The sequence below is a fragment of the Epinephelus moara genome, chromosome 21 (assembly GCF_006386435.1).
Source record: "Epinephelus moara isolate mb chromosome 21, YSFRI_EMoa_1.0, whole genome shotgun sequence".
NCBI lineage: Eukaryota > Metazoa > Chordata > Actinopteri > Perciformes > Serranidae > Epinephelus > Epinephelus moara.
In genome coordinates, this window is record NC_065526.1 from 1,415,167 (window position 1) to 1,438,670 (window position 23,504).

Consider the following 23,504-nt stretch of genomic DNA (forward strand, 5'->3'; position numbering starts at 1 on the left):
ACGATAAACCAGGTGCAGACTTCCATCTGTGTCACCGCTGATGAGGAAATACAGCGAGTGCTGGACGGAGCAGTGAGTGACAACAACCCCGCCCACATTTAAGAGGACTGTCTGAACAGACTGAAGGTCTAGGTACCATGTCTGAAGGCTTAATGCTGGTTCCAAAGGTGCTGAACTGAAAGGGTTTGGTGGAGAAGGAGCTTAATTTTGTGCAGGCTAAAAGCAGGGCTCCAGACTGACGGCCACAAACTTAGTGATCTCACTGTTGTGTGGTGAGATGGAGGAGGAGCGCTGGTTAACGTAACAGAAACTAAATCAATAACAACATAAAAACATCAGTCGGCCATATTGTTATTTTAAACATTGGTATTGGAATCGGACCAGAATTTCAAAATCAGTGCATCCCTACTCAGGACTCAAGAAGCGCACTGTTGAGTGTCACCAGCAGAGTTAAGAACAGTACAAAAGACACACACATCAAAACGTCCAATGGATGTCTGGCAAAGTAGAAAACAAATAAGTCCACACACCAAGCAGCTGCAGGGTGATGTTTCGAGCCCACAGCTGAGGAAGAGCCGTGGACTTGAAACGTCACCCTGCAGTAAAATCCTTCTCAACAGCTGCTTGGTGTGTGGACTTATTTGTTTTCTACGTTTTAGCAAAGTTAAAATTGTTTGACAGACAGACGGAACAAAAAAAAACAAGATAATGAGTTAAAAACTGTGCAATAATTAAAGTGTTGTTTGGGTGAAGAATTAAGAACTGTCATCTTCTGAAGTCAAACCTGTGTCTTGTTCAGGTCGTTGTTCTTTGAGATGTTTTAACGGAGGGTTGTTTGTGTTTCCAGGACAACTGTCGGCGGGCGGAGAACCTGCTGCGCCTGTGGATCATTGAAGCCAAAGACCTGCCGCCTAAGAAGAAGTATTTCTGCGAGCTGTGTCTGGACGACGTCCTGTACGCCCGAACCACCAGCAAAACCCGCCACGACAGCCTGTTCTGGGGCGAGTACTTCGACTTCTCCAGCCTGCCCGCCATGCACAGCATCACCGTGCACATCTACCGCGACGTGGACAAGAAGAAGAAGAAGGACAAGAACAACTACGTGGGCTTGGTGAACATCCCCGTATCGGGCGTGACGGGCCGGCAGTTTGTGGAGAAATGGTACCCGGTCAGCACGCCCACCACCAGCAAGACCAAAGGAGGGGGGCCGTCAATCCGCATCAAGTCCCGCTTCCAGACCATCTCCATCCTGCCCATGGAGCAGTACAAGGAGTTCGCCGAGTTCGTCACCAACAACTACACCATGCTGTGCTCGGTGCTGGAGCCCGTCATCAGCGTCAAGAACAAGGAGGAGATGGCCTGCGCGCTCGTCCACATCCTGCAGAGCACCGGGAGGGCAAAGGTCAGAGTCCAACAGCCAATCAAGAGCCTGCATTTAGACGAGTAGTTCCACGCTGTAGAGGGAAATACTCCTATTTACTGTCAGAGACAGATAATCAGCGCTCTCACATCTGTAGTGTAAAAGCCTTCGCACACTGAGTATGTTCCTCCAAAATTGTCACATGTATAAAAAATACGACTTCACGTTGTGTATGTCACGTTCACACACTGAGTCAGAAACTTTCATCCGTCATTAAAGTTTTTGCAACAGGTTCCATTTTCTGTGTTTTCCGATCCGTCAGAGCCTTTAGAGACGTTTGACCAGGAGTCAGTGAGGGAAATGTCTCTTTTAATTTTGTCATGTGTTGTGAATTTTCACAACGAATAGAACAATTGAACGCATCAGAATCAGTGTGTGATGTTTCTGTGCGTAACAATTTGTTTTTTCATATAGCTTAGCATAAAGCAGCTAGCCTGACTGTCAGAAAGTAAAGAAAAATCTGCTTCATATTTAACAGTGGTATCAGACTTATCATCTGACTCTCAGCGATAAGAGCTTATTGTTTACGTAATACGGAAGAAATATTTTCCTGGCTTTGATTAATCTCAAAATTGCTGTGCTTAATTTAAGATTCAACTGTGTATATAAAGTGGGGCTGCATCTAACGGTTGCAGATGGTAATTAACTTAAAAATACAGGGTGACGGACTTCTGAATTGACTGTAGGTTGTAGGGCAGCAAAGTTTTGTCACCATTCAGTGGATGTGCTGAAAAACTTTCAGCTGTATCGGACACACTGGTGATTTATTATGAGTTTTAGAAGTTTGGATGTGAAATTTAGATTTAATGTAATAGGCCACGCCCCCTTTAAGCAATAATTTTCAAATGTTGTGCATCGACTGAGACGTGACCCTAGATGATGCAAACCAGGGTTCATACAAATATCTTTGGCTGATTATGAGATATTAACGTTTGGCATGTGTAGCACCCCCTATTGGTAGATTTGAATCAAACTTTCAGGGTGTGATTCAGATACTTCTGGAGACATTTCCTTCAAGTTTTGTAACAAGTAGCCTTTCAAAACAAAATTTCTTCGAACCCTAATTATAGCGCCCCCACCTGGCCTGTTGGCATTATATTTTTTGAGCAGCATTTGCACACAACTTCCAGTCATTGGTGAAAATGTCATGTCTCCACGATGTAACATCTCACGAGATTTTGTGAAAACAATAATTAGATAATACGTCTTTTGGGCTTTAACCCCTAAAAATGATGATGATGATGATGATGATGTGGTCTGTGCCAGACAAGCACGTCCTCTTTCATCTGAAATATGATTATCAGGCCCACTGTGCTTTATTAATAATGAAATATTGTGACAACATTTTACCTTCATGGAAAAACTTCAGCTCCTGCAATTTGGATATTTCACATGAAAATATTGTGATTTTGACTGTTTGAATAAATTGTTCAGCTCTGGTGAGACTTTCAAGGAGGTCCAGAAGATTCTGACAGATCACAGACCTACTCGTACTTCAGGTCCCTAATATCCAAAATATTTGTTAACAAAATCCATCTATAAAATCTCACAGTGAGGCGACATGATGTCATCCGTAGCAACAGGGTCAGCCCCGCCCCCTCTCGTCTCAGCTGACATGTCTCCAGATTTCTGTAGACGTATTTTGGAAATGAAACGCTGATGAAATCACTTTCTACATTATGAGTGATCACTGACATCACTCACTGTCTCCTCCTCCTCCTCCTCCTCCTCCTCTTCCTCCTCCTCTTCCTTCTGTCCAGGACTTCCTGACAGACTTGGTGATGTCAGAGGTGGACCGCTGTGCCGACCATGACGTCCTGATCTTCAGGGAGAACACGTTGGCCACCAAAGCCATTGAGGAATATCTGAAGCTGGTGGGACAGAAATACCTGCACGACGCACTCGGTGAGTCTCAGCTCACACACACGCGCACACACACACACACACACACACACACACACCTGAACACACACCTGTAAGCAGGATTAGATGACGGCAGAACTCGTGGCTGGAGGCGTTACGTTTTCTGGTTGTCAGTCCATCCCTTCTTTTCTTGTGATTGCGATATCTCAAGAACCTCGTAGGGAATTTCTTCAAATTTGGCACAAACGTCCACTTGGACTCAATTATGAGTTTTATTAGATTTTGGTTGTCATATGTCAAGGTCACTGTGACCTCTCGTCTGTATCATTCTTATGAAAGCAATAACTCAAGAAGGCCTTGAGGGAATTTCCCTAAATTTGGCACAAACGTCCACTTGGGTAAAAGGTTGAACTGATAAGAATTTGGTGATCAAAGGTCACTCTGACCTCACAAAACATGTTTTTGGCCATAACTCAAGAATTCAAATGCTAAATATGACAAAACTTGACACAAATGTCTGACAGGATAAAATAATGAAGTGATGACATTTTATATTCAAAAGGTCAAAGGTCAGCTTGACTGTGACAAGCCGGTGATTCTACTTAAAGTGAACGTAACGATGTGTAAAACTAGAATAACAATAGAAGTAAAAATAGAAACTATATCAGAGGAATTATGGACAGAGTGACTCGAGCTGAAACCAAAATGTTTTTATTTCTTGTTGTGGAAAAATGTTAATTTATGTGTAAGTTTATAAATTAATTTCAGACAGTTAGTGACAAATATCAGTAAAGCAGTGCCCCCAGCTGCAGTGTGACTTTCTCCAGATTCTCATTTAAAAATATTGTGATGTTTGATTTTATAAATATTTTTCAGTAGAATGAGCAGGCAGAGTTCACAGCGTGTCAGCAGCATCACGTCGATCCTAAATTAGATCAGAAGTCTTCAAAACACGTTTTTTTATGATTTTTATGGACCGCTGAATGCTAAAATTAGAAATCATTATGTCTCCACTCTGCTGCATCATCTTCGCCCTCCTCCTCCTCCTCGGAGTGATTCTGCTCAGTTAGCATGTTGTGAAACATTTCAGAGACACTGTGAAGAGACCTGAAATAGTTCTTAAGAAGAAACTGTCAGAGACCCACGGGACCTGCTGTCATCACAAACCAGGAAACATCAGACTCATCACATCGGCTCTCAGAGCTTTATTATTAGCAGGAAAACTTCAGTTGAAAACACCAATATTTTCACCCTCGTTAATATATTTATAGGTTCACATCTGGAAATAGATAACTTCTGACTTCCTGCGGTGCGTTAGGTAACACGAGTCCTCTGCAGCGTTCCTCCACTGAGGTCTTTTATTGTGACAGTTTTTATCGTACATGTTGAGCAGCTGCGTTATTTTCAGCTGACGTTCAACAAACACTCACCCGTGATTCGTGTCGTTCTGCTGCGTCACCTGCTGATCAGACACTCGGAGGGACTCGTTAAAGCTTAATGACGAGTCAAAACCTGCTTCAGTGTTCATGAGACTGCAGAAAACATGAACATGGAACATTTTCAAAATCAGTATTGGTTTGTTAATGATCACACAGGTGTGTTTCAGTTTTTATTTGTCACATCGCCAGTGTTGTAAAAAAGAGAAAATTAAAAAGTAAAGCAAATGAGTAGTAGGGGATTAATTCAAAGGTTAATGAATAAAGAAGCAAATTAAAACAAAAATAACAATGTTTTCACACATTCCATTAAATAATCTCCTCATTATACTAAATATTTTGGTAGATTTAAATTTATTTATCCAGTCATTTATTTATATTTTATATTATACTTTTTAGCACATTAGCTAACGTTAGCTTCCATAGCAAAACAAACAAGTGTGGTCCTCCTTTGTAAGATTGGCTTCCTGTGACATCATCCATCCACTGAGTGAGAGCATACGGGTCGGCCAGTCTGGTCCCGTTGGTCAGTGTTTACTTATTCAAGTAACACTGGCGGTCCCGGAGAGTGAGTGACCTGACATGGTGCGTTGGTAAATTCAGTCTGACGCTCTACACTAAAATGAGAGCCCTGTTGGTGGAAGAAACGGAGCGTTATATTTCTACATGAATGAACCAACGGTTAAGTTAATCACACATTCACTCCGCTCGGCGCTCTGCTGCTCCGTCTCCACAGACAGAGTGTCCAGAGTGCGCTCTGCCACTCTGAGAGTGCGCTGCTCTGGATAACCCAACGCTACATTCAGACAGCGCTCCCAATTTATCAACGCTCCAGTTTGTGTCAGAGTGCGCTCCCACACTCACAATGAGTGTTTCTGAACGCACCACTCACATCATCTTCCTCCATCGTCTAAAACAAGACAACACAACTTGTTAGCTAGCGCTAGCTAATGTCTGTGGAGAACTGGTTTGCCTCCAGCTAAGCCCCGCCCACCAACAAACATCACACTGTTTACTGACAGTAAAAGGGTCTGTACTATTAAGTCTCTATCAGTCAATCAGAACTTAACAGCAATCAATAATCAATCATTTCACTGATCATTTGTTATTATGGATTCAGTTTGGAAATTTGATAAACAGAGAAATGAACTTGGCTGATGTTTGTGTTTTGAAATGACTTTAAATGTGAAGAGGTCAGTTAACTTAAAACTATCGTCACTGTGATTAGTTAAGTAACCATTAAGTGTGTGTGTGTGTGTGTGTGTGACCAGGTGAGTTCATCAAAGCTCTGTACGAGTCAGATGAGAACTGTGAGGTGGATCCCAGTCGATGCTCCAGCAGTGAGCTGGCCGAACACCAGAGTAACCTGAAGATGTGCTGCGAGCTGGCTTTCTGCAAGATCATCAATTCCTACTGGTACCAGTACACACCCAGTACACACCCAGTACACACTCACACCTGTAGTGCCACATAAACTCACTTAATAACTAAACCAGGATCTACACAAAGAACAAACTCTAAAAAACATAAATTGGCCGTAACAGTCAAAATAATTTTAAAAACTAGCGCATTAAAACGGATTAGATAAATATAAATAAATAAAATATCTACTAACAAGAATATTTATTTGTTTATCGACTGATATATTGTAACATTTTCATCATGAATATATCTGCCTTACAAATCCAGTCAGACTGTAGTTGACAATGCCTCGATAATCACACCAGTATATAACATGTATGTACATGTGAAGGTTTTTCAAAAACAAAAAATGATTTCAGACGTTCCTCTTTAATCCCAGTGTATTGTTTTATTTCCTCGTTAGTGTGCTGAAGGTTATTAATGTAAAGTTAAAGAAGTCGAGGAGCTCTGACGCCTGAATGTTTCATCAAAAAGAAACACAGCGACTCCGCCACCTGCTGTCAGAGAGATGCAACAACAGGATGGAGTCAGAATAAAGAGCCTCCAGTGTGCTGATGAAGTGCTGACCTTCACCCTGCTCCGTTAACACGCTGCTCTGATTGGCTGAAACAGCCTCTGTCATATTAATCAGCTCGTCAGATAATGAACGAATACATTAAATTATGCAGATTATTTTTCCCCGCAGCGTTTTTACTGCAGAGTGTTTATCAGTGAGTCCTTCACTCTGTCTGAGTCTCTGCAGCGACTGTCAGGAGACACATTTTAGGAAGTAGAGTACAATCTTTGGGCACAAACAGACACAGAAAACTCAAGTTTTTACCTTAAAATTCCATTAATGTACTCACCAATAATAATGTAACTATGGTGTTTAATGTGATTTTAGAAGATACATTTATGAATTGCAGTATATTCAGGTATTTTTATGACTTACAGTATAAGCAGATTTTAAAGGTTTTTAAGACAAAAAAAATCCCTTAAAATTGACCAATTTACATTAAAGCCATCCCTTAATTTATACCTGAGCGGACTGTAAGCTTTTAAAAATGAACGTTTAAATGTAGGAAAGACTTTAATGCTTTGTAGCCATATTTGGAGGCTTTTTGCCCTTAAATCTGGAAAACTCTCAATATATATTTTGTAATCTATTTATTTATTGATTCATTAAACCCACATTTGGGCTGAACTACTGAATTTGCACCAAAACCAAAAATGTCAGTAAATCTTCTCTGAAGCAGCACAAACCCGATCCTTCCTCCCTGCAGTGACGGCTGACACCCTTCCTGTCTCTGCAGTGTGTTTCCTCGGGAGCTGAAGGAGGTGTTTGCATCGTGGAAGCAGCAGTGTGTCGCTCGTGGCCACCAGCAGGACATCAGCAAGCGTCTGATCAGCGCCTCGCTGTTCCTGCGCTTCCTCTGCCCCGCCATCATGTCGCCGTCGCTCTTCAACCTGATGCAGGAGTATCCCGACGACCGGACGTCCCGGACGCTTACGCTCATCGCTAAAGTCATCCAGAACCTCGCCAACTTCACCAAGTGAGTGCGTGCTGATAAATTCACCACAAGCTTTTCTTTTTCAGAGGCGATGATTCAGGAGGGATTGTCAGGGTGTCAGTTTGGGTCCTGATGGTTGTTGCTGAAGCTTCTGAGCTGAGACATCTTCCCCGTAAACGTTTCTCCTCTCACCTCCAGTCCAAGTCTCTGAAAATGCATCCACGTTTTCCAAAGACACAAACTCCACTAAAAGTTTCTATAGCTGTTAGTAAAGCCTCCTGACAGCTGATCCAGCTGTGATCAGCTGCTGCCGTCATCACAAACAGACGTCGCTTCACATGACGTCTCATTTCTCTAAAGACATATTTCCTCGTATCTACCCGCTGTTCAGATTGTTCCTGAATCCTCTTAGCCTTCACATGTGCATCAGCTTTGAGGGCCAGACTGGACCCTTCATTGGGCCGTTTCTGGTCCCTGGGCCGTATGTTTGACACCTCTGGTTTAATCTGTTAACTGTCTTCACACCGGTATGAAACTTCAGAGTGAGGTGACATATCAGATCAGTAGATCCGCAGCATCCAATAGATCCAATGTGGGGCGTGTGTCGGCTGATAAAAGACTTCTGTGAAGTCTCCTTTCATGTATCCTCCCTCCTCCCTCCTCACTCCTCCCTCCTCAGAGCAGAAATAAGAGCTTTGAGACGGCGTTAAAGATGCTGCACCAGAAGGACTTTTGGTTCAAGCAAGAATCAGGCGAGGAAATGACAAATTAAAGACTTGGACGAACCTCTTGTCAAAAATGCACAGTGCTCCCAAAAGTATAGAAAATTTCTACGTGAGAGAAAAATCAGGCAGAATTAAGAAAAATCGTAGGTAAGCATGAAAATATCGTTACTGCAGGTTCATCCAGCCGTTCATGTCGTCACTTATCTCTATGTTCTATCACTGGAGCAGGTGTGACTGCAGCTGGAGCCGCTACATGACCCGCCCTCGAGCTACACGCCTCGCCCTACTTAACGTACACGTCAGTCCACGATCAGCCCCGGTGGCCTGGAGGCAGAAGCTCTGATGCAAATGCACAGTTGGAGCTTAGCTAGCCATGATGCACTACGTTAACGTTACGCCTCGTTATTTACAAAGTGAATCATGTCTTTATGTGTTATGAATCATAAAGTGAATCATTGCTACGTTTAGCCTCATGTTTATTCACTACAACGTCGTGTTGTATCAGGGTTCAGATGACCGTCATGTTGGTGGGATTGTCTTGTACTGCTGGGTGCAGTTTGTGGGGGTGTCGTGTACGCTACAACAGGAATGTGTCTGCAGCTATACGTGTCTCAGTTGACACAGTATGTTCATCACTTCCTGTCCTCCATCTGAGTTTTGTGCTTCATAATAGTCACGATTGCAAACAAGCTTTTGGATGAGACCCAGTTTTGAACATGAAGATGTGGAGATGACTCTCAGGAACAGACCTGCTCCCAGAATGAAATAAACCCTGTTGACCCTTGAAATGAAGTTTAAGGATAAAATGAAATATTTAAGGACTGAACACGTTTGTGCAACTCTGGCTTTTGTTTTTGACAAGTGTTTTCTTACGATGGTTAAAGAAGCTCTGAACAGAGAAACAAGTATCTGAATTTGGAGAAAACTGTGTGTCGTCTGCAGGTTTGGAAACAAAGAGGAGTACATGGCCTTTATGAATGACTTCCTGGAGCACGAGTGGGCGGGGATGATGCGTTTCCTGTCAGAGATCTCCAACCCGGAGACGCTGTCCAACACGCCGGGCTTCGAGGGTTACATCGACCTCGGCCGCGAGCTGTCCGTCCTTCACGCTCTGCTGTGGGAGGTTGTCTCTCAGCTGGACAAGGTACCAACCAACCAACCAACAGCTGTGTGTGTGTGTGTGTGTGTGTGTGTGTGATGACATTCACAGGTTTTATTAATGGTTTTGGCACGGCAGACTGTGGCCAAGCGGCAAGCTTCCGGTTTAGCACTCCACTAACTTGAATAGGTATAAAATAATTTAATCTTGCAGCTCTTGTAGAATTTGGAAATGTTATCGGACCAAATGGAAAGGTCGTTATGGTAAAAAAAATGTATCCGCTGTTTTCTAGACATCTCTTTCACAATGTAAGTCTATGGGGAAAAGTCTTCTTGGGCCCAGTGACTTCACGTGACACATCCTGGAAATTGCAGTACCACTGACTGGCCACTACGAAAATTGGCGTAAAAGCCTGGTGCACTTTCTTATGGCCTGCTGCCTCCGTGGACTACTTCCTGGCAGCTAAATATCAACCAGTGAGAGGAATTAAGAAAGTTGATACGTCACTTTTACTCCAACTCGTTTTTAAACTCTTTCAGAATTCTTGAACTGTTTAATAACTCTTCAATAAGTGTCAGTAATAAGAAGTTCGGGATGCTCAGGACTGACTTCCTGTTCCCATTAGTCTTACACCAGGCTCGGGTGGTATCAAAGTATTACATTATACCATGGTATTAGAAATCCAGAAGGTATGATTTTTAACACCATCAAATATACAGATGTTTCTCTTTTTATTAAACTGAAAGGAGATGCTGTATTGATGTGAGGCCACCAGAGGTCAGTCTCAGGTGGGGCTGCGAGTGGTGGGATAACGTTACAGGGCGAATAGAAAAGAAGAATATCCTCTGCCCTGTTTGGGAGTTTTGCCACATGTAACGATACCTTGTTTCTGCGGATGGACGGTCTGGGAGCCGGGTCGTTTGCTGGTGGATTTACGAAACCCACCAGCAACTACAAACCACGGACTTTTAGCTCGCTGCCAGGGCTTGGCTAGCTAACTACTATCAGGAATTAACCTCTTCCCCCGGTAAGCTACACTGTGTAAGTGCTGTTTTAAGCCCTGTCTCCACCAAACCCTTTCAGTCCAGTCCCTTTGGAACAAAATAGAACAGGCTGCAGTGAGAGTCTCTCTCCATGGGATATTTAAAAATAGCAGCTTTGTGCATTTAGTCCTTCTCAGGCAAGCTCAGGGGTTTAGTGTTGCTGTAGCCCACAGGAAGTGAGGATTAGAATATATGACCTTCACATAATCCGCTCCAAATTAATCTATATTTTTAAAGTCATTACTAAAAGTGTGTGTCATATAAAAACTAAAGTGATGGTCAAAGTTGTCACAGTGAAATTTAAGGTGTGCTGATGGATTCACGTCATCAACTCATGCATTGAGTAACATTACAAGTTAACGTTCCACCTTAAAAGTTGCCGGCAGTCGGCCCAGTGAATGAAGTTATTTTTTTCTCTTTCATTTTATAGTTGTAGTTTACTGATGTATGAACAGAGGTTACATAAAACCAGAGTGACCGTCCTCTACTGACCAATCAGACTGCAGGGTTTCTAGCTCCACCTTTTAGTACCAGATCTGTGTGCTAGGTACCCCAACAGAGGGGGGACCAAACATGGGGACGCTAAGGAACGCTTCTGTTGGGACCATCCACAACTTTCACTGTGGGAACAGAAACACTGAACTGAACTGAACTGAACTGAACTGAACTGCTTGGTGGAAACAGGACTTTAGTTTTCGGTGGACTCGTGCAGGTAGGCTTAGAGAAACAAAGGGGGAATCACTGTGTCCAGGTGGTGTAATGGTCAGGAAAACCCTGCTGTTGATTCTGACATCATGTTGGTGACGTTGTACGACAAGTCAACAACGTAAATAATCGTGAGCCGTCCTCACAAATACAGACGCTGATCTGACCTGTTGAATCAGAGCTCAGAAACATCAGTGATTTCTGTTTTTGTATCAGACCTTTATTAAACCAGGAAGTGACACTGAGGAGTGTTTGCTGAGTGTTCAGTTATTGATCAGTGATCATTGACAGTGTGTGTGTGTGTGTGTGTGATGTGAATATTTGATGATGTAACATGAATGAACATCAGGAGCAAAGGTCACTTCAGTTCATTTAACCACATCAACACTGCGTGGCTGAACTTCACAGCATGGCCTGAACCCCCCCCCCCCACCTCCTCCACCCCCACCTCCTCCACCCCCACCTCCTCCTCACCCTCTCACCCCCTCCCCCTCGGCTGTGCTGTGTCTCACCTGTCTCACCTGTCGGAGCTCAGTCTCTGTGCTGTGTCTCACCTGTCTCACCTGTCGGAGCTCAGTCTCAGCATGGCTCTGGTGTGTTTGCTGTGGTTCTGTTCAGTAGCAGCATGTTGTTCTAGTTGGTTTTTGTTTCCATTAAGTTTCCCTCATGTTTTTTTTCCTCCTCCCTCCTTCTGTTCACTTCCTGTCTGGCCGACTCTCTCTGTTGCCATGTTGCTCTCCCACCACCACCACCACCACCACCGCATCCTGGTGCTTCCATTCAAACCATCCACACACACACATATACACGCACACACACACACACGCACACACGGCAAACCCAGGGTGAAAATTCCTTCCTGCAGGCCACCGTAGCAAAGCTGGGCCCCCTGCCGAGGATTCTGGGAGACATCTCTCGCTGCCTGGCTGCACCGACGCCCGTCCAGCAGCAGCTGAGGCGCTTCCAGGAGCACAACTCTGCACACAACATCAGCGGCAGCCTATCGTCAGGGTTACAGCGAATCTTTGAGGACCCCGCAGACAGGTAACCAATCAGCTGATCTGAGCCGTGAAAGGTCAGAGTGAAGGTCACATTAATCTACCTTCAACAGAACTGAGGATGTGATGTCACAGCTTGGATGTGGGCGACATCATAACGATCACAAACACTGATGCTAAAATCATTTTCTCTGTATCCAGACAGAGAATCAGTGTTTCTATTGGCTGATTGAACACATCCTGGTTTTTAAACTCTGACTTGAGAGTCCAAACAGCTAAACGTCACACAGCTGAAATGAAGTGTAGAGTGAGCGTCCCTTCACTTATGTTCTTTAGTTTAAAGCTCCAGTGTGTCAGATTTAAAGTGAATATCATATAATCAGCTGTGTGTTCTCGTTCCCTCAGAATGAGCTGTTCATATCTACACAGGGAGCAGGTCCTCGTCTACAGAGATCACCATGTTGCACCGCCATGTTTCTACAGTAGCCCAGAGCAGACAAACCAAACACTGACTCTAGAAAGGGACATACAGGTTTTCACATTGGCTCCTGGAGTTAGCAGCTCCTCTGCGTCGAGGAGCGTCTAAAAAACACTGAATATGTAACATGAAACGTCTTCATTCAGAGTGTTTCCTGGCTTAAATCAGCTGGTGTGTGTGTTCCTCTGAGGACCATTCAGCTCCTGAACACTGAAGGAATTCTGACCAGGAGAAGTTTCAGCTGGTTGTAATCTGCAGTCCTCACTGATAGTTGTCACTAGATCTGACACACTGGACCTTTAAATTAACTGTGTAGGATTTGAAAATGTTCTGTGGTGACTCCATGTGAAAGTATCAGCTAAGACAAAGAGAAATCATGAGAGGTGGATCAACGTTTCTGATGGAAAATAAAATCAGGCTTCACTAAAAATAAACATCGGGCCACCAGCTGGCAGCTCTGTGAAGAAAACCATAAAAACCTTTGACCTGAAGAGAAGTGAGAGGGTCAGTAGAGAAAACAAAGGTTATGAATGTTTGTACAGAATCTCATGGTGATCCATCCAGTAACTGTTGAGATATTTTTAAAGGTTGTTTTATATTTATTAACTATAAATAGCGCTGATTATTCTCTAAATCATCCATCACTTCAGATTAACGTCCTTCTCTCACTCAGCCTCTGGCTCCACTTCCTTTCAATAAAAACCATCTGACAGAGTCTTGAAATGTGCTGCAGACATAATCTGTTAACATCACATCAGCTGCATGTGTCAAACGAAAACCTGTCTCAAAACTAAATTATCAGTCTGCATTAAATTAATTATTATTGTTGTCATGTAGGTTTCCACATACAAGGAATTTGCTTTGGTGCACTGGTGCTTAGAAACAAGTAGAACACATGGGGAAAACAATAAAAATATATATTTTAAAGTATTTAAAACATGCACAGTGTAACTGTTTAAACTGAGAGTCAGGAATATATTTGGGCTACATGCAAAGATTTACAGTACTACTTTGGGATTAAATGAAAACTGTAAATTTAGGTCACTTCGCTCGACATTTTGTGCGCCTATGTAACAAAATTCACCAAAAACATTCCCCAAAAAATTACAACTATTTTTTCATTACGGAGGCATTACGTGTCCCTCCGTCTCATTCTCCATAAGAACACCTTCAGGTTTATTTATTCAGATTTGGCACAAACTACTAATACTGAACTCAAACGTGAACTTATTAGTTTTTGGTGGTCAAAGGTCAAGGTCACTGTGACCTTGTATCTGTCTCATTCTCATAAACGCAAAATCTCAAAAACACCTTGAGGGAATTTCCTCTAGTTTGGCACAAAAGTCCACTTGGACTTAACGGTGAAGTCATTTGATTTTGATGGTCAAAGGTCATGGTTACTGTGACCTTGCGTCCATCTCATTTTCATGAAGGAATTTCCTCAAATTTGGCACAGACGTCCTCTCGGATTAAAGGTGACGTCATTAGATTTTTGGTGGTCAAGGGTCAGGGTCACTGTGACCTTGTATCTGTCTCATTCTTGTGAACATGATAACTTAATCCCATAAATTTGGCACAAACTTATAAGAGTTATGGGTCTGGACGGACTCGGAGCCAGCAGTGGTCTGTAGCTCCACTAAACTCTGAACCTGCCCACTTTTTTACGGTCCAATCAAATGCGAAGTGTTTGATCTGTATCCTTCCACCAATCAAATATCCTGTGTCAGTGAGAAATAGGTCACAGTACAGAATTTGTGTTTCACAGGGACTTTCAGAATAAAAAAAATCTGTAATGTTTGGAGACGTCTTCACCCAAAGTCAAGGAAATGTGATGTCTGATGATGTGTTGAATCAGACTGACTCGTGTGTACGTGTCACTTCCTGCAGCCACAGCGATGTCCGCAGCCTGCAGTCTCCAGTGGCTGATCTGATGGAGGGTTACGTTAGAGGTCAGCGCCCCCTGCTGGCTCAGCAGCATCCCTCCGTCCACACCAGCTTCTCAGACCAGGAGGAGCGAGACAACCTGCTGCCCAACGGTCGCAGCATCTCTCTGGTGGATCTGCAGGACGCGCAGAGTCTGCACAGCCCCGCGGGGCCGCCAACGCACCACGAGGCCCCGCCCCGCCTCAGCAGGGTGGGCTCCCAGGCCTCCATCGGCCACGCCCCGCCTCCTGTCAACTACCCCCACTCCAACCCTCTCACCCCCCAGCCGGGGCCGCACCAGACCAAAGCCCCGCCCAGAGACGGTCAGCCGCAGAGTGCGCCGCAGGTGAGGCGGCCGCTGCACCCGTCACTCAGCCAGCAGCGCAGCCTGCAGCCGCTGTCCTTCCAGAACCCCGTCTACCACCTGAGTAACCCCGCCCACAGCCTGTCCACACGCTCCGCCCACTCGCTGCGGCAGGACTCCAGCTCCGAGAACCTGAGCACGGAGAGCTCGCACAACAGCCACAGCAACTCCGACGACTTTGGCAGCCAAGTGGGGGTCAAAGGTCGCGTGGCGTCCAACAGCAGCCTGGACGAGTCCGGCAGCAGGCGGAGCGTGCAGAGCGAGGAGTGTTCTACGCCGCGCCGACACGCGCCGCCAGACATCCCACCTGGTGTTGCCACAGCGGTCGCCATCCCCCGCCAGAGCACAACGGCAGGCACCGCCCATATCATCAAGGTGGAGCAGCAGAGCAGAGGGGCCAGGACGCCGCGCTCGCTCCCTCACAGCGCCTCCCTACGCAGCAGCAGCAGCGCCAACACAGATCCCACGCCCACCCCTGCCCACGCCAGCCGCCAACAGGCCACCTGCTCTGCGGAGAACATGGCTCCGCCCCCGAGGAGTGCCACCAAGCCTCCACAGCAGGTACTGCAGAAAAACAGTTAAAATATAAGATACGAATTTAAAACAGCTAAAGTTAATTAACGTGTTTGATGTCATTCAGAGTTTGAGCTTCAATAAGATCAAGTTCCTGTGTGTCTGCGTGTTGAAGGAAAAAATATCACAGAATAATCAATGAAATTTACATTTTTTAATTTGTCCACAAACTCGTGTCTGAAGTTTCCTGCAGCTTCTCATGTTTCAGGAGTTTAACTTAAAATTCTTCTGCAGGATCTTCAGAGTTTCATCAGTAGCTCCTCTCGCCCTCTTTCTATGTCGCACAGGGGCCGATCAGAGAGTGGAGGGAAAGTGGGCGGGGATTTAAGGGTCCACCGTCAGTTGCGGGACAGGCGCTGTGCTGCTCTTTTTCATTTTTAAACTTCATCAGACACGTGCAGCCTCCTGTCTGTGAGTGGATAATCCCAATATACCGTGGGGCACGTGGTGATTATCTGCATCACGTTCTGATTTAGACATTTCTGTTTGTGATCTGCATGATTATTAATTACTATTGCTGTGGGTTTTTAATAGATTGTAAAACAGCTCATTTTCCACACGTCTACGGATGATGATGAATAAAGACATCACACAACAGAACAACAATCAAAGTAAATATTAAGTGTAATTAATTATTTGACATTTTTCAGTTAAATATCAAAATTTCAGATTTCCCTGAGACTCCGTGAATCGTTACACCTATACAGTGCTGTGTACAAGTTTCAGGCAGGTGTGAAGAAATGCTGTAAAGTATTGTTTATTTTTATCAATGACAAAATGCAAAGTGAGCGAACAGAAGAGAAATCTAAATCAAATCAATATTTGCCTTCAACACAGCATCAGTTCTTCCAGGTACACCTGCACACAGTTTTTGGAGGAGCTCTGCAGGTAGGTTGTTCCAAACGTCTTGGAGAACTAACCACAGATCTTCTGTGGATGTCGGCTGCCTCAGATCCGTCTGTCTCTTCATGTAATCCCAGACAGACCAGATGATGTTGAGCTCAGGGACACTCCTTGTTGCTCTTGACGCTGAAGATAGTTCCTGATGACGCTGGCTGTATGTTCGGGGTCATTGTCCTGCTGCAGAATGAATTTGGGGCCAATCAGACGCCTCCCTGATGGTACTGCATGATGGAGAAGTATCTGCCTGTATCTCTCAGCATTGAGGACACCATTAATCCTGACCAAACCCCCAAATCCATCTGCAGAAGTGCAGCCCCAAACCTGCAAATGAACCTCCACCGTGCGTCACTGTCGCCTGCAGCGCTCTCCAGCCCTTCAGCTAACACACCGCCAAATATTGCACATTTTGACTCATCAGTCCAGAGCACCTGCTGCCATCTCTCTGCACCCCACTTCCTGTGTTTTCCTGCAGAGTCGAGTCGCTCAGCCTTGTTTCCATGTCGGAGGTTTGGCTTTTTGGCCGCAGTTCTTCCATGAAGACAGTCGATGGGTGTACCTGGGTCCCACTGGTTTCTGCAGGACATCTTCTGATTTCAAAGGCAAGAAGCATCATGTGTCTCTCACCTGCTGCAATCCTGTGCTCCTCCCGTTTCTTTGTGCTTCCTAAACAGCACATGTTGAAACCCCAGTGTGCTCTGAGATCTTTGCCTGGGAGAGACCCTGCTGATGCAGTGTAACCACCTTGTGTCTCGTCACAGTGTGCGACCTGTGACAGCCTCACCTTGGCAGCAGAGTTTGGCTGCTCCTCTCCCAGTTTGAAGCCTCCTACACAGCTGTTTCTGTTTCAGTTCATGACTGTGTTTCAGCCGACACATGAAACTGATGATCATTAGCACCTGTTTGGTTTAACTGGTTAATCATACACCTGACTATGATCCTACACAAGCTGTGTGCAGGTGTACCTGGAAGAGCTGATGCTGTGTTGAAGGCAAAGGGTGGTCACAGCAAATAATGATTTGATTTCTCTTCTGTTCGCTCACTTTGCATTTTGTAAATCCATAAAAGGTGAATAATTAAACTTTATATTTTTGAAAGCGTTCTTACTTTACAGCATTTCTTCACACCTGCCTAAAACTCCTACACAGTAATGTTTACCTGCACGCACACACACACACACACACACACACACACACACCTGCTGGAAAAACAGGAACTGAGAAACATGTTGAACGGTGGATTTATTTCACTTTATTTATATTTATTACTTTATTTATTTTACAATTTATTCAACGTCTTCTTCGGTGGTGCAACCCTAGCTTTGTGTACATCACTGCCACGTCACCACAGATTTATTTTTTTGCATCAAATGCGTAGCTGCAATGCATTGTGGGTGATACAGACCTATCTGGAGTGACCATTGTTGTTCACACTCTCAGCCCCCCGAGGATCCATCTCACCAAGTTCACTTCAGGTTTTTAGAGAAATGGAACAACACTCAGGATGGCGGCGGGGATTCCTCCAAGAGGAAGTCAACGAGGGCGTGTTGAAGGACTAATGAAACGCAGCTGCAGCGTTTAATAAACTGAGCCTCAGTGTGCAGCAGCTTTAAAGGCTCTGACAAACTGTGGGAGTCCTGTTTTGGTCCCTAAACACGCTCTGGTTTTAATGAGATAATCAAACATTTAGTGCAGGTGTCACAGGGTGTGATGATGTCACTGGTTTGTGTTCAGGTGGCGTCTCCGGTGGAGGCAGTGGCAGTGGCGATGTCTCCGGTGGAGCGGACGGCAGCCTGGGTGCTCAACAATGGCCAGTATGAGGAGGAGGAGGAGGAGGGAGGGGAGAGGAGCCGAGAGGAGGGCAGGAACACTGAGAAGGTAGCACACACACCTGGACAGGTGTTCACCTGACCACTCTCACTGTGTGGTGGTAGTCTGTCTCTCTGTCTCTCTGTCTGTCTGTCTGTCTGTCTCTGTCTGTCTCTGTCTGTCTCGACACACCAAGCTGAGACGTGCAGAGTTTCTGTTACAAACCTGTAAATAAAGTGACTTGTGTTGTTCGTGCCACATTAACCTCCTCCTCCTCCTCCTCCTCCTCCTCCTCCTCCTCCTCCAACCTCAGTATGAGCTGGAGATCTCCCGGCTGAAGGAGCGTCTGCGGGTGTCCGGGCGGCGTCTGGAGGAGTACGAGCGGCGTCTGCTGGCTCAGGAGCAGCAGATGCAGAAGCTGCTGCTGGAGTACAAACACCGTCTGGAGGACAGCGAGGAGAGGCTGAGGAGGCAGCAGGAGGAGAAAGACAGCCAGATGAAGAGCATCATCTGCAGGTAGGGACAACAGTTACTCATCAGTGTTTCATTTTAAGATATTATTAACATTGTCAGAACATCTTGAAACTATTTTGGGAACATTTCGACACTATTTGAGCGTTAAATGGTGCCATTTTTTAGGACATTTACAGAACAATGTTGACAGTTTGGGAACATTTTTCATAGCAATTTAGGCAACATTTTCTTAACATACTGTATGACACTTTTTTGGGAACATGTTGACATTTTGGGATCAGTGTGATTACAGTTTGGGAACATTTTAAAACTATTTTGGGAACATTTTGATGCTATTTTGAGAGCAAATTTTTTGATGACATTTACAGAACATTGTTGACAGTTTGAGAACATGTATATGACATTTTGGGCACATTTTCAAACATTCTGACTATTTTGGGAACATTTTAGGCCATTTTTTTTTTAACATTTGTTGCTATTTAGGGAAACTTTTGATGACTGTTTGGGAACCTCTTTTGACATTTTAGGAACTTTTGATGACATTTTAGGATTATTTTAGGCACATTTTTTCGCTATTTGGGAACATTTTACAGATAGTTGGGGAACATGTTGACATTATTTTGAGAGTAAAGTGGTGCCATTTTGTTTTTACAGAACATTGTTTAGACAGTAGGGCTGCAACTAACGATTATTTTCATTGTCGACTAATCTGTCGATTATTTCTTCGATTAGTCGACTAATCATTTTATCGAAAAATGTGTTAAAATGTTGAAAAATGTCGGTCTGTCTCTCCCAAACCCCAAAATGATGTCATCTAATGTCTTGTTTCGTACTCACGCCAAAGGGTTTTAGTTCACCGTCATGGGAGAGTGTGTAAAGCTGCTAATATTTGAACGTAAGAAGCTGCAATAAGAGTATTTTGGGTACTTTATAGTACTTTTCTATGAAAAATGACTCAAACTGATTAGTCGACTACTAAAATAGTCACCGATTATTTTAATGGTTGATTAGTCACTGATTAGTCGACTAATCGCTGCAGCCCTATCAGACAGTTTTAGACAATTTTTTCTTAACATTTGACACAATTTTGGGAACATTTTAATGACAGGTTTGGAACGTTTTTTGATATTGTGGCAACATTTTGATGACAGATTGTAAAGGTTTTTCTGGATTTTGGCAACATGTTGACATTTGAAACATTTAAATTACATTTCAGTGACATTATCTGACAATTTAAACACTATTTTGGGAACCTTTTTTGACATTTTGGGAACTTTATGATGATCTTTTAAGAATGTAAAATTTTCTTAACATTTTGTCACTATTTTGAGAACATTTTTAGGATAGTTTGGGAACTTTTTTTGACATTTCACGAACATCTTGTTGACATTTTTGGAACAGTTTGAGAACATGTCGGCAACATTTTGTTGACATTTGGGAACATTCTGATTACAGTTAAACTGAAGTGCATTTTAAAAAACATTTTTCATTTAAATGAAATAAAGACATGAAATTTTTTTTAAAATTCTTCAAATAACGTGTGTGTGTGTGTGTGTGTGTGTGTGGTCAGGCTGATGGCGGTGGAGGAGGAGTTAAAGCGGGACCACGCAGAGATGCAAGCGGTGATTGAAGCCAAACAGAAGATCATTGACGCTCAGGTACAACATCACACCTGCAGACACACCTGTATCTACCTCCACACAATGTTAACCATCAGTGAGGAAGCTCTGGACACCAACTTCATGTTAGTTTTAAATTACATTCACTGAAACATTAAATGGTTTCCTGTACAGCAGCTCTAAGCTCCACTGCTGTCACACAAACAAACAGCAGCCGTCTGTGAGCTTCACTTTTAGTTCTTCTTCTTTGCCTCTCATCGTCTCTTCACTGATTTCAGGTCAGTAACGGATGTGAAATAAACCAATCAGGCAAGTAGTGACTGTAGTCCCTCCCCCTCCCTCACCCCCACCACCAAACCACGCTGTTTTTAGAAAAAAGAAAAGAAAAGAAAAACGGCATCAACGACGAGCGCCATCACACCTGAGCAGCCAATCACAGAGCAGATGTGTTTTTAACCCAACATTCATAGTGTTTGACACTGACAGTCTGGGAACCTTTTTTTGACATTTTAGGGTCTTTTTGATGACTCTGGGAACATTTTCATGGAAACCCCTTTGGAAACCTTTTTTGACATTTTGGTAATATGTAGACACTGGAAAAATTTAAATGATATCTCATGGACATTATCTGAAAATTTTGACACTATTTTGGGAACATAATGTTGACATTTTTGGAAAGGTGTGATTAAAGTTTGGGCACATTTTGATGACAGTTTGGAAACCTTTTTTGATATGTTGCTAACATGTTGAGACTTGGGAAACTTTTCAGTGACATTCAGGGACATTATCTGAACATTTTGGCACTATTTTGGGAACAATGCGATTACAATTTGGGAACATTTTGTTGACAGTTTGGAAAGCTTTCTAAAGCTTTGGAAACTTTGTGATGACTTCTTGTGGACATATTGTGGCAGTTCGGAAACATTTTGACAACATTTTCACAATATTTTGATTCTATTTTGGGAACATGTTGACATTTGGGAACTTTCTGAACATTTTGAGAATATTTTTGACAAATATTTCTGAATATTAACATTAACAGCTGATACACGTGCTGATACTGATAATCTGATGTATCTGTAATGGCGTCGGCAGAGTTGAGGTCATCAAAGGGTGAATTTATATAGTTTGTTAAAGTCTCACCGCGACACGTCTGCTATCTTCAGGCTGCTGGCGTTTTGGTGTTTTGGTGTGTGGCGCTCTGAGCTGGTTTTATTTCTGTTTGGCTGCCACCACCACCCCCCCCCCCCCTTCTCCCCTCCCTTCACCCCCCCTCCCCTCCTCTTTGAAGCACCAGAGCTCCCAGTTCACTCTCTTTAAAAATGAAACGAGGCGACAGAAGGTTTAATGAGAGACGACCTGTCGGACTGCTCAGGTTCACTCAGCAGGTGAATCAAACATTCACACTCTGATTCCAGATCAGTTTGACTTCCTGCTGCAGAGCTTTAATCTCACTTTGGTTTTGTTGTGTTCAGTTTTTATTTTGGGCTGTTTCTTTTTTCTGCTGCGGCCTTCAAATGTTTTCTGAACGCTTTTACAGTTTCATTCTGTCGGGTCAAAGACACATCACAGCTCTACTCACCCTGGAACTGATTCCCTTATATTCAACCTTAAAATTCTATGAATTGATGTCATACAGGTCTTAAGGGATTTTAAGTAATGAATTATCAAATTTGAAGGCATTTTATTGGATAATCTGCATATTTTAAGACCTTTTTAAAGGATAACAATCCCTTAAAATTGACCCAAGACCTATGAAAGCCATTCCTGAATTTTTTCCCTCCCCACGACCTTAATTTCTCAATTAAAGTGAGAATAAATTCAGGGGTGATTTTTAAGCTGTTTGAGAAGTTTTAAGGGCTTTTCATCAGTTTAATCAAAGAAATAATCCTTTAAAAACCCATTAATTTATCCGTTCATTAATCCCAAATTTGGGGTGAACCCCTCAATTTGTACCCAAAGTGAAAAATTAATGTACAAATTAAAGAATATCTATGATGTTATATTTGAAAACCCAGTCTTTGGACACCAGACACATGTTCTGACACAAACTTTTGTATCTCTACTGCAATTTAAAATTAAGTTCTGCAGGTTTGCAGGTTTCGGTGGAGAAACGTTTAACACAATAAAACTCAATTTTTTTATTTTTGACTTAAAAATTCCATTAATTCACTAATTATATAATAATGTAATTGATGCCTTTTTAATTATTTAAGGGGATAGATTGATGGACTGTCACATATATTAAGGTTTTTCTAGTGGATGATCTGCAGAGTTCTAAAGGCTTTTTGAAATTAAGTCACCCCTTAATCTTCCCTTAATTTAAAAATGTGGTCTTTTAAGGTAAAAATTGAAATGAAGCTTCAGAGACAAGTTATTTGGTAAATTTTAAGGGGTTTTCAACACTAAGATGACCCATTCTAAACACCATATGAAAAATGTACAGTTCTTACATCTTAAAAGTCCCTTAACTACTCTAATAAACTACAGTTCATTAGTTGATCTTAGATCTGCATTTATTATTTTGTAAATTTTAAGAGCTTAAAACCCAGAAGAAACCATTTAATGTACTGCAGTCTATTAATTTACTACTAATAAAGATATTGATATGTTAACAAAAGTCCCTTAAAATCTCTAAAAATATTTTTGAGATCTGACGTTAACTGAAATCATTTTTCTTTTTTTCTTAGATATTTTTAGGGCATGTTTTTGCCTTTAATGTATAGGACAGTGAAGTGTGAAGGGGAGAGAGAGAGGGAGAGACATGCAGCAAAGGGCCACAGGCTGGAATCAAACACAGGCTGCTGCAGCAACAGCCTTGTACATGGGGCGCCTGCTCTACCACTAAGCCACCGACGCCTCTGAAACCATTCATCTTCAAATATACCTTAAAGTTATCATTAATGGATTTATCAAATATATTTAAGTGTTGTAAATCTACTTACTTTAAAAGCTCACATTTTCAGATGGTGATAAGTTAAAGGGATAGTGCACCCAAAAATGAAAATTCAGCCATTATCTACTCACCCATATGCCGATGGAGGCTCAGGTGAAGTTTTAGAGTCCTCACATCACTTGCAGAGATCAGCGGGGGGAGCGGCTAGCACACCTAATGGAGGCTGACGGCGCCCCAGACTAACGTCCAAGAACACAAAATTGAAACA

General features: G+C 43.2%; 1 protein-coding gene across 5 annotated transcripts in view; it reads left to right on the forward strand.

Moving 5' to 3' along the window:
• The window catches only part of rasal2 (RAS protein activator like 2), a 112,498-nt gene that overhangs the window by 86,502 nt on the left and 2,492 nt on the right, over window positions 1-23,504 (forward strand). For 3 of the 5 annotated variants that reach the window (XM_050074442.1, XM_050074439.1, XM_050074443.1), the window contains 10 exons: window positions 848-1,402; window positions 3,181-3,325; window positions 5,991-6,135; window positions 7,434-7,673; window positions 9,299-9,500; window positions 12,048-12,247; window positions 14,567-15,527; window positions 18,173-18,316; window positions 18,561-18,763; window positions 20,292-20,379. In XM_050074442.1, the coding sequence (XP_049930399.1) occupies window positions 848-1,402; window positions 3,181-3,325; window positions 5,991-6,135; window positions 7,434-7,673; window positions 9,299-9,500; window positions 12,048-12,247; window positions 14,567-15,527; window positions 18,173-18,316; window positions 18,561-18,763; window positions 20,292-20,379 (2,883 nt within the window). Of the gene's footprint in view, window positions 1-847; window positions 1,403-3,180; window positions 3,326-5,990; window positions 6,136-7,433; window positions 7,674-9,298; window positions 9,501-12,047; window positions 12,248-14,566; window positions 15,528-18,172; window positions 18,317-18,560; window positions 18,768-20,291; window positions 20,380-23,504 lie in introns of those variants that run through there. The other 2 variants (XM_050074440.1, XM_050074441.1) reach the window with 2 other exon arrangements.